This window comes from Apium graveolens, chromosome 6, assembly GCF_009905375.1.
Source record: "Apium graveolens cultivar Ventura chromosome 6, ASM990537v1, whole genome shotgun sequence".
In the NCBI taxonomy this organism is placed as follows: domain Eukaryota; kingdom Viridiplantae; phylum Streptophyta; class Magnoliopsida; order Apiales; family Apiaceae; genus Apium; species Apium graveolens.
The window spans coordinates 133,023,162-133,033,769 of record NC_133652.1 but is presented as its reverse complement, the minus strand read 5'-3'; the positions used below and the strand labels follow the sequence as shown (position 1 = coordinate 133,033,769).

General features: G+C 35.6%; 1 protein-coding gene across 1 annotated transcript; it reads left to right on the top strand.

The window, feature by feature from the left end:
- Nucleotides 1-6,044: 6,044 nt before the first annotated feature.
- LOC141665460 (uncharacterized) lies at nucleotides 6,045-7,679 on the top strand. The gene is made up of 6 exons (XM_074471445.1): nucleotides 6,045-6,145; nucleotides 6,346-6,428; nucleotides 6,512-6,786; nucleotides 6,914-7,093; nucleotides 7,199-7,449; nucleotides 7,526-7,679. The coding sequence occupies exons 1-6, from the start codon at nucleotides 6,045-6,047 to the stop codon at nucleotides 7,677-7,679; spliced, it is 1,044 nt and encodes a 347-aa protein (XP_074327546.1).
- Nucleotides 7,680-10,608: the final 2,929 nt, after the last annotated feature.

Genomic DNA, 10,608 nt, shown 5'->3' with positions numbered 1-10,608 from the left:
TGAATAATATTTCCCATTTATGTTCAGGTTGTTGATCAACGCATTGTACCTCTCAAACACTTCAGTAATTCCTTCTCCTGGATTTGATTTAAAATATTCATACTCAGAGGTTAGGATCTCCAACTTGTTCTCCCTAACTTCCTCTATGCCTTCATTAATCACCTCAATAGTTTCCCACATGTGTTTGGAATTTTTACAGTTCATCACATGTCTGTTCATCAAGGGATCAAGGGAATCAATTCATATTAATTGAAGGCTGGCATCCAAGGAGGCTTCTTCCTTCTCAGCAGGAGTAAAATCTTCAGGCTCTTTTGGATAGGTTCTCGCTTTGGTAATCACAACATCATCTACTATCACCTCTGGTTCAATAACCATCGGAGTTTTTAGACCCTTCTTTAACAAGTTCAGATATTTGGGATTTGCAACTTGTAAAAATAATAGCATCTTCTTCTTCCACATGATATAATTTACTTTATCAAATAGTGGAATTTTAACGGTTCCAACTTTTTGTGAAGTCATTATGAATTTTTGAATAAATAAAAATTCAAGGAGTTGAAAAATCACAAAAGTCTAGGATCTTGATTTGTTCGTTAATCAGAAGGCTCTGATACCAATTGTTAGGTCCCAATGTGTTTGTAGAAGGGGGGGTTGAATACAAACAGTACCGAATAATCGAATTAAATGCGGAATAAAGAATGTGAAACAAAATTCAAGTTAAATAAAAATATTATTAAACTTGAAAGGTGTTACAACAACTGTATCGATTACAAGGAATTAATCTCAAATTAATTATCACAAATCTAGAATAAATTCGACATGAACTTTTTCTATTTTTGTAATAAAAAGATTCAAATGCTAAACGCAATTTGAGATTAAGTTCTAGGGATTTTGATCCGCTAGATTGTTACACAAGAACAAGATAAAGATTTCTAGTTGATTGGATTTAACTTTACAATCTAGAAATTGATCTTGAAGTTGCAGATGAGATGAAATATTTGTGTCTGCTTCTTTTTCTTTGTTCTCAAGTTCTGTGTTCTTGATTGGATGATTATTTTTCTTTCAGCTGCTTCTATGTCTTTTTAATTCATTCAACAGAATTGAATTGAACTGGAATGACAATCCTATAGCTGGCAAGACTTTCGGTAGGACAATCGATTGAACTAGCAAGACAATCTGATTGAACTACAATGACTTTCGGTATGACAATCAGTTGAACTAACAAGACTATCTCCTTCCCAGTATAACTTTCGGTAGGACAATTGATTAGACTTGGCATGACAATCGGTATGACAATCCTGATTGTCATGCTAGTTCATTTTCAATTGTCTTGCTGATTTAAGACTGTTTTTAATCCAATTTAAATTCTGAAAATCCTTAATATTAATTCTGAATTAATTAATCAATTAATTTAATTAATCAAATAAATTAATCTTTGCAGATATAATTTATTTTCTTAATTAAATTATATGACTTAATTAATTAATAGAGAATTAATACTAACCCTGAGCACCAACCAATCTTCTGAATATCTTCTGAAAATTACTGAGAATTATGAATCAATTCCACCACTTCAACGTTGACAGTCGATGTACTATCTGGTTCATGAGTGACTAACTTCCGTGACGTTTCTTTATGTCTTGACTTTGATACTTTGATTTTCTTCAGATTAAATCCTTGTAATTAATGATACTCTGACGAGATCTCTTTCACTTGATTAAATCCACACTCTTGATTTATATCACTGAGGCATGATCAATTTCTTGAACTTCTTCCAGTGAATTAATTCCACAAGTTTGTAGATAAACCTTGTTTCTGAATCCTTTGACAGATATTACTCTGTGAGATCTCTTTTGACGGTAGATCCACTATTTACTTATTACATTCTTATTTGAGTTGAGTTGAATCCTCGAATATACAAATAGGCTATGACATATGACTTACAAAAATCGACTCGTTGTTCCCTTAACTAATCATTATCTTACTTGTTTCCTATTTTTCGAAATTTATCGGACTCGTCTCTGCACGCGATCCGGCTTATACTCAAATCAATATCAAGGTCACTAGTTTCTAGAAGAAATTAAGTTTTAATATTATTTTTAATAAAAATAAATCATTTTTCTGAGTCAAAGAGCTTTCGTTTCGCTCGAATCGGACCAACGGTCTAATTAATATCAACTAAACACAGATAAATCAATTTATGATTCAATATAAATAATTATTACTAATTATTAAACCCTAAAATAATTTTTAAATAATTATCTGGGAAAATCAAAATTAAAATGAATTTTATACTAATTTTTGGAATTGAAATAAATTTATTATGATTTATTAAAAATTATTTGATTAATTATCAAAATAACTAATCATTTTTAAATAATTAATAAATAATAAATAAATAATAAATACTTAAGAAAATAATTAAATCAGATTTTTAGAAAATATTTCAGAGTTATTTATAATATAAATTAATTAATTAAATACTTTATTAATTAATTTATAAAATAAATAAAACTAATTTTATAATTAATTAAAATAAAAAGAAAAATTAAATTTCAAAAACATTTGTCAGAAACCAAACTCTGACAAAATTGGATTAAAACCGGATAGTCCAATCGGGTCAAACGGGTCAAAATCCGGGTCGTGAAGAACACGCCGGATTTTGCCCAGCATCCGACCACCGGAGCAGATTCCGGCGTGCCGTTTTCAGGCCAAAAATGACTTGGTTTGGTTCGTTTTTCACAGGATATCTATTCCAATCAACTTCAGCAATTCATATCCGGCTAAAACAGACCATAAACATCACGGAATCTTAATCTCCGATGAAAACCGACATCAACTCCGACCAAATATCGAATTTCTTCATTTGTACATAAAATTGAACGTTGTATTGTGCAAATCGAAGCTAAGAACACATACAATCAAACCTCTAACATTTCAGGAACCAAATATTCACCAAAATCACGAAGGTATGATTTGAAAATTGAACATAAACCCTAATTATCGAAAATTACTATCCAGGAATCATTTGTTCAATTAAACACCATGAATAGATTGCAAATAACATCAGGAAGCTATATCAATCATCAAAACAACATAATAACCCTAGAATCAAAAATCCCTAATTCGAACATAAACCCTAGAAATCAAAAATAAAAAACGATGCATTAAAACATGAAATTGATGATAAAAACAGAAAGAACAGATCGAAACCTTCGATTTGGATACTCGAACTGCTTGATTTGGTACAGAAATCCGATCAAAATGAATGATTAAATCCTCGACCCAAATTTATTCTACCCGACCCGACTGCAGAAAATTTTGTGTATTTTTCTAAATTTTAATTAATTAATTAATAATAATTAGGCTATTTATAGTAGTAAAGTTAATACTCCTAATTAAAACTAAGGCCCTAATTCTACATCTTTTAAAATTAATTGGCCCCTAATTTTATAATTTTTGAGCATAAAAATTTAATTTATAAATATTTTATATATACAATATATATGCCAAAATTTCCCAAAAATTGTGAATAATGAAAAAATACAAAGAAATGGTATAAATGAAAGTCCTATAATTTTATAAAAATAAAAATGTGATTTTGTGGGGTTTTTAACATCTAATGGGGCCCGGAAAAGTCATTTTTCGCGAAACTAGAAAATTTGTAAAATAACTAGATGTTCGGAATAATGCGACGGTATAAGCTGTTTGATAAAAATAAAGTCCATTATTTTATTTGAAATATCAGCTATGAGATCATGATTTGGGTCCTATAACATTTGATAGGAAAGCTATAAATACAAAATAAATTATCTGAAAAATACCCTGAAAATACCCGGATAATACAGAATCCATGTAACACATAGCAGTTTTTATAACTAATTACACATAAATAACACATTAACACACAAAATTTATTATAAATATAATATAATACAAGCATAATTTTCCCAGACGTTACCGATTATTAAATAGCAACATACATAGCAAGGAAATAGTAAACCATCTACAAATAGATGAGGTTTTAATATGTACTTAAATATCACTGCCAACTTAACACGATCCTATTTCAATGATCTTGGTTTTATTTCACATTACATCAACATAAACATGATGATTCATGCGACAACACATTATAACCAGTGGCAGAGTATTTATGTTCAGAAATGCCAGTACATACTAGATTTCCAAAGCAGATAAATACATATGGTACCTAAATGAGAAACTAAATGGCTTTTATATCAATGTTCCTGATGTGCGATGTCATGTTGAGATTTCTGCAAGATGAAAGAGAAACCCTGAATCGAAACTCATTACGGAAGACAAAGAAATGAAGCTCCGTCAACCAATTCATATTAACATATATGGATTAATAATAATCACCAACATACATGTATACAAGAAACTCTTTTGCTAAAAAATTTACAGTATAACTATTTCTCTACCTAAAAATATGATATGTGAAAACATATACACACATAATCTACAAAAGAAGTAGTACATCAATTTCACCAATTGTAAAAATTTTCTATAACTAAAGGTTTATATCTTCTCAAAGTTATCAAATATGAGAAAGCCTCCATGGATCCACTCAGTATTTAACATATGGGAACTTGCAAGATAATCATTATTCTTTACATGAGTAAAGTGCAAAGTATGTACATGTAGTTTCAGGGTTCTGCAATGTGTGTACCTCTACTTGGAGAAGTAATGAAATATGTGTACAGTTGTTAGGTTGTTGTTAACGAAGCTAATGGCATGGGCTCTCTTGTATATTCAGTGGTTGCAAATCAGTCCCCATTAACACCCCAACCTCCTGCCAATTCAGTTTGTATCTTAACCTAGGTATTATCTCTTCTCTCACTCACATACTACTCATTGCAGTGTCTTAAACTTGACATACTTAACTGATATTTATCTTATTTTAAAAGGATGCCTTGGTTGTTGAGAGATTTTGCAGACCATCTTGAATATTTACAGAATGAATGTCCAGATTATAGTCGTGAGTTGTTCTTGCTTATTCATGCAACCTAGTGTCTAATTATGAATATTTTTGGTTGTGTTTAGATGTTAAAGGTATATGTTTGTATTTTACAGTATTTTTTTCCAATTTATTCCATGTTTCTTGACCTAGAATTATAGTGATGTTCTATTTTTGTGTTTGGCTATGTTAGTATGATTGAGATAAGTTTGTTTACATGGAAGTCACGTTAAATGGCAGTGAATATGCAGGTGCCCCTGATAAATTTACCATTAAGCTACATATTAATGGGCACTTTAAAACAAATCCTAAAGCTTATTTGGAAGGACAAGTAAGATATGTTAATAACTGTGAAGTAGATCAGGTGAGCATAATAAAAATTTGTAGCATACTTAATGAGGCTGGAGAACTTAGTCTAGGTCAAAAGGCCCTGTTCTGAGATGGATGTAACTTTATTTCCTCTTGTGTCTGATTCTGATGTAGTTGAAATGTGTGGCCATATTGATAGTAGTAGGATTATGTATGTGTATTGTGATAGTAAGCCCACGGAGAGCCAAGAGAGTGTTGACTATGTTCCCAATTCAAATTGCTTCAATTTTGATTTCTTGGATCCTAAAAATGCAGAATTCGAAAAGGAAGAACTAAAAAAATATTAGAGTTTGATGGAATCAATATGAAGCATGCTGAAGACCTAGTAGCTGTAAAGGCTGATGATGAGGCAGGAAATGATGATGAGGTAGAAAATGATGTTAATGAAGAGAATGAATATAGTGAAATAGGGAGCTTCCATGATGATAGCTCAAATGTAGATAAAACTAATGAGGAAGTTTGTGCTCTAAAAGAGAGAAGAAGGTTAGCCAAGGAGAAAATAACCGATGTTGGCGGGGAGAAATTTTGGAATGATGTTGATGGCTGGACAGATTGTATAAATCAGGGAGATAGTATTGATCAAGTGGTGTCTGACTTAAGTGATTATGATGATAGTGATATTGAAAGGTAGATTGCTAATAGCACTAATGATGAGGATGAGGAACTAATTTACCCTGCATTCAATAATCAGACAGACATGGCTAGTCCGAAATTTGATGTTGGCTTTGTGTTTAGTAGTGCAGCTTTATTTAGAAATGCAGTGATAACTCAGTCCATTTTACCGAGGAGGCTTGTGCAGTAACTTAGAAATTTTGGCAGGAGGGTGAAGTTTGTATGCAGAGGAAATGGATGCAAATGGTGTATATATGCATCTTCAATGCCAAGATCATCTTTTATCAAGTGAATACATACCAAAGGAATCATACATGTTTTGAAACTTTTAAACAGGCTAACATAACTGCAAGGTGGATTGCATAATATTATGAAAATGATAGCAGGATGAAGCCTACCCGGCCTATTCCTGCTCTACATAAAAAGGTAGTTAATGATTGGAGGTGTGATATTAGTGTACATGTTGTTGGTAGAACAAAAAGAACGACACTAGGTCATGTCAAGGGTGACCATAAATTACAGTATGTCCAATTATGGGACTACATTAATCAGTTGAGATGGTACTTGAAGATGCTGCACCTGGAGAGGAAAGAAGAAGGTTTAAAAGGATATATATTTGTATTGGACCTGTTAGAGAGGGATTTAAAGCAGGGTGTAGGCCTATCATTGGTCTTGATGGTTATCACCTAAAGGATCCATATGATGAACAATTGTTAGCTACAGTAGGGACAAATACTAATGATGGCATGTATCCAATTGCTTGGGTAGTAGTAGAAGCTGGAAACACTGATGCATGGAACTGGTTCTTGACATTACTAGCTGATGATGTTGGTATCCAAAATAGTGGTGCTTAGACATTTATATCAGATAGACAGAAAGTAAAATCTACAATTACATTGATAATCCATTATAGAGTTCAAAATGTTAATATCTAATTTTCAAACTTCCATGCAGGGTTTAATCAATGCACTCGTGAATGTGGTCCCAAATGCAGAACATAGGTTCCGTGTAATGCATTTATATAATGACATGAAAAAGGTGTATAAAGGAAGGGGATTAATGTCTCTAGTTTGGTTGGAAGCCAAGGCCACAACTGAATACTCTTTCAACAAACACGTGGATGCACTGAGGAAGGTAATAACATATTATTTATTTCTTGTAATGCCTTCACTCTACTGGAACTTATGCAATTCATGTTTAATGATTTGATAATAGTTGTCAAAAAAAGCTTATGATTAGCTAATGGAGAAACCAAGATCACAGTGGACTAGATCAACATTTCTTAATACTTGCATGTCAGACGTGTTTGTAAATAATCATTGTGAGGTGTTCAACAATAGAATTACAAATTTTAGAGATTTACCTATCGTTGGACTACTACAAGCAATACATAAGGCTGTCATAAGAAGAATTCAGGTTAGGAGGGACAAAATGTTGCACACTTATCAACTAAATCTTATATGTCCTAATGCAATGAGGAAAGTTAGCAAGTAAGTACCAATTAATATTTTTTACATGTCTTGTTTTTTTTGTTACATGTTATTGAAATTTTATTGCACATTTCAGGTATGTTAAGTACAGTGGTGGTGTAATGGTACAATGGTCATGTGCTAGTAAATATTTATGCACTATGACTGATGGTGGTCATGAGATTGTAGTAGACTTGGATAAAAAGACTTATTCTTGTAAAAAGTATGACCTAACTGGTTTACCTTGTTGATAGGGATAAATAAATCCTGGTTGTGTAATTAAATATTACATTAATTATACATGATTTGGGCTACTAGGCCCAATAAGAAGATGTATGACATTCAGACCAAAAAGGTTAACATATTGATCAGGCCTGATGGACCAGATCAGGCCTGATGGAACAAAGAAGGCCCAAAAACCCTGAATATTAATTAATTTCGTAATTAATTAATAAGGGAAAATCAGCTATTGAGAAGAGTCCCAATAAGGACATAAATCCTTGCATATTAGCTCTAAGGGACCTAGAAGGATAAGGAATCAATTTCCTACTATATAGGACTCCAAAGTCCATTCTAATTCTGAGACTTGACTACCAAGTCTCCTATACCAAGTCCAATTTAAGGACTCCCAACATCTATATAAGGGACCTCACCCCACAAATCAGAACTATGTTTTTTGGCTTGATCCTTGGCAATCAGCAAGGTACGTAGGCATCTTGTTAAGACAAATCGAGTCACGAAACAGAAGAGCAGTCAAATCGACCCTCGAAGCTCACGTTCCTTAGTAATAAATACAGCAGTTATATACCTTAGTTTTTAATCCATAACATTTGGCGTCGTCTGTGGGAAAGCACAACAACCATGGCGAGAACACGGAGAACAATCAGAGCTCTTGAGGAAGGAACACCATCGGGGACAACCTAAGTGATTTCGTCAACCGTGGAGGTACCTCGTCATTCAACTTATGCAGCCACCCAAGGAGAAGCCCAGATAGGGGTAACTGAACCTCAACCGCAAGGGACAATTCCCTCGGCCATTCAAGGTACGAATCCCCAAGTTAAACAACTACATGCACTTGTGAATTCTCGACCCATTGGGCACGGATATTCAACTGTTGTGACTACTAACCCCCTTATGGGATGCCCCTTTACCCCGAGGTTGGAGGAAGTGGACATGCTGGACGGAGTGAAGCACGAGGGAGATCGCCCCTACATACGAGGTTTGGCTCCTATCCCTGAGGATCAGGAAATTTCTGGCCCTTACACTGAGAGAGACTCCGAATCTTCAGATGATGATGTAGCCCCAAGAAGGAGACATGTTGGAAAAGAGCCAATGGCTGATGGTAGCCAACGTCCTAAGAGCACCCAAGGGACGAATCCCCAAGAAGTGCAGGAAAGGATCAGGGCTCACGAGGCTGAGATTCAAAGGCTGAAGCATGACTTGGAGGCGCACCAGGCCACCAGACCCCCACTACCTCATAGGGGGAGAAATCCTCCACCTATCATAGACCTGGATGGTCCGATACGGAGAAGGGCAGTTGTCCCAAGGGCCGATCCAAGCAATCTTCTTCCCCTTGGAGATCCTGATGATCCTACTCCGCCCTTCACTGAAGAAATAATGAATGCCCATATCTCAAGGAAGTTCAAGATGCCAACTATCAAAGCTTCTGATGGCACAGGAGATCCCGCTAATCATGTTAGGACATTCTCTAATGCACTGTTGTTGCAGCCCGTGAATGATGCTATTAAGTGTCGGGCCTTTCCTCAAACCCTGTTGGGTATGGCTCAAAGGTGGTATAGTCGTTTTCCCCCAAACTCTATTGGGTCGTTCAGAGAATTAAGTCAGGCTTTTATTAAACAGTTCATCAGTGGGAGAGTGCATGAGAAAAGTTCAGCATCCCTCATGAGCATTGTGCAGGGAGCGAAGGAATCCTTGAGAGACTACCTGAATCGTTTCACAAAGGAAGCTTTAAAAGTCTCGGACCTTGATGACAAGGTAGCCATGATAGCACTGCAACAGGGAACTAGGGATGAGTTTTTCAAGATGTCCTTGGCCAAACGCCCCCTGAAAGCATGTTGCAGCTCCAAGATAGGGCAGGTTAGTATATCAAGGTCGAAGAGAGTATGAGAAAAACAGTCGTGAGCAACGAGCCCGCTGGAGGCAAGAAGCGGTAGACCGATATGGAATACATCGCTAAGGACAAGTATCCTAGAACTAAGCAAAATCCTGACTCAACTCCCAAGAGAGGAGGACCTGGACAAAAATTTACTGAGTATGCTAAGCTGAATGCTCCAAGGAGCTAAATTTTAATGGAAATCGAGAAAGATCGAGATATTCGCTGGCCTAAGCCCTTGAAGGTCGACCCTGCCAAGTTAGATAAGAGCAAGTATTGTAGATTTTACAAGGATGTTGATCATGACACCGATGAGTGTAGGCAACTGAAAGATGAAATTGAATTCCTTATTAAAAAAGGGAGGTTGAACAAGTACACTGGAGATGGAGGGGATATGAATAACAATGGAAGAAAGAACTTTGAAGATCGTAGGAGGGACCAAGACGATCAGGGGTGGAATCCCCAGCTTAGGGGACCGGTGATAAATACAATCTTTGGAGGACCACGACCCCAAGGGCCTATGATAAACATAATTTTTGGAGGACCAACTACTGCTGGGTTATCCAGGAACTCCAGGAAAGCGTATGCCCGAGAAGTTATGTATATTGTTGGGGATGCCCCAAAGAGGGCCAGGACAGGAGTAACAATGTCTTTTGATGATTCTGATCTGGAGGGTATGAAATTTCCCCATGACGATCCGTTGGTTATAACCCCGATAATAGGGAACAGCCCAGTGAGAAGGGTCCTTGTGGATAATGGTGCTTCAGTGGATATCTTGCTCCATGATACCTTTTTGAGAATGGGATATAACGACTCCCAATTGACCCCAACCGACATGCCAATATATGGATTTGCGGGAGTGGAGTGCCCCGTAGAAGGGATAATCAAGTTGCCAACAACCATAAGACATGAACCAAGGAAAGCAACTCAGATGTTGGACTTCGTGGCGGTAAAGGCTAGTTCGACTTACAACGCTATCATGGTAAGAACAGGGATACACGCCTTCAAGGCAGTGCCTTCTTCCTACCATTTAGTTATGAAGTTTCCCACCCGGGATGGGATCGGAG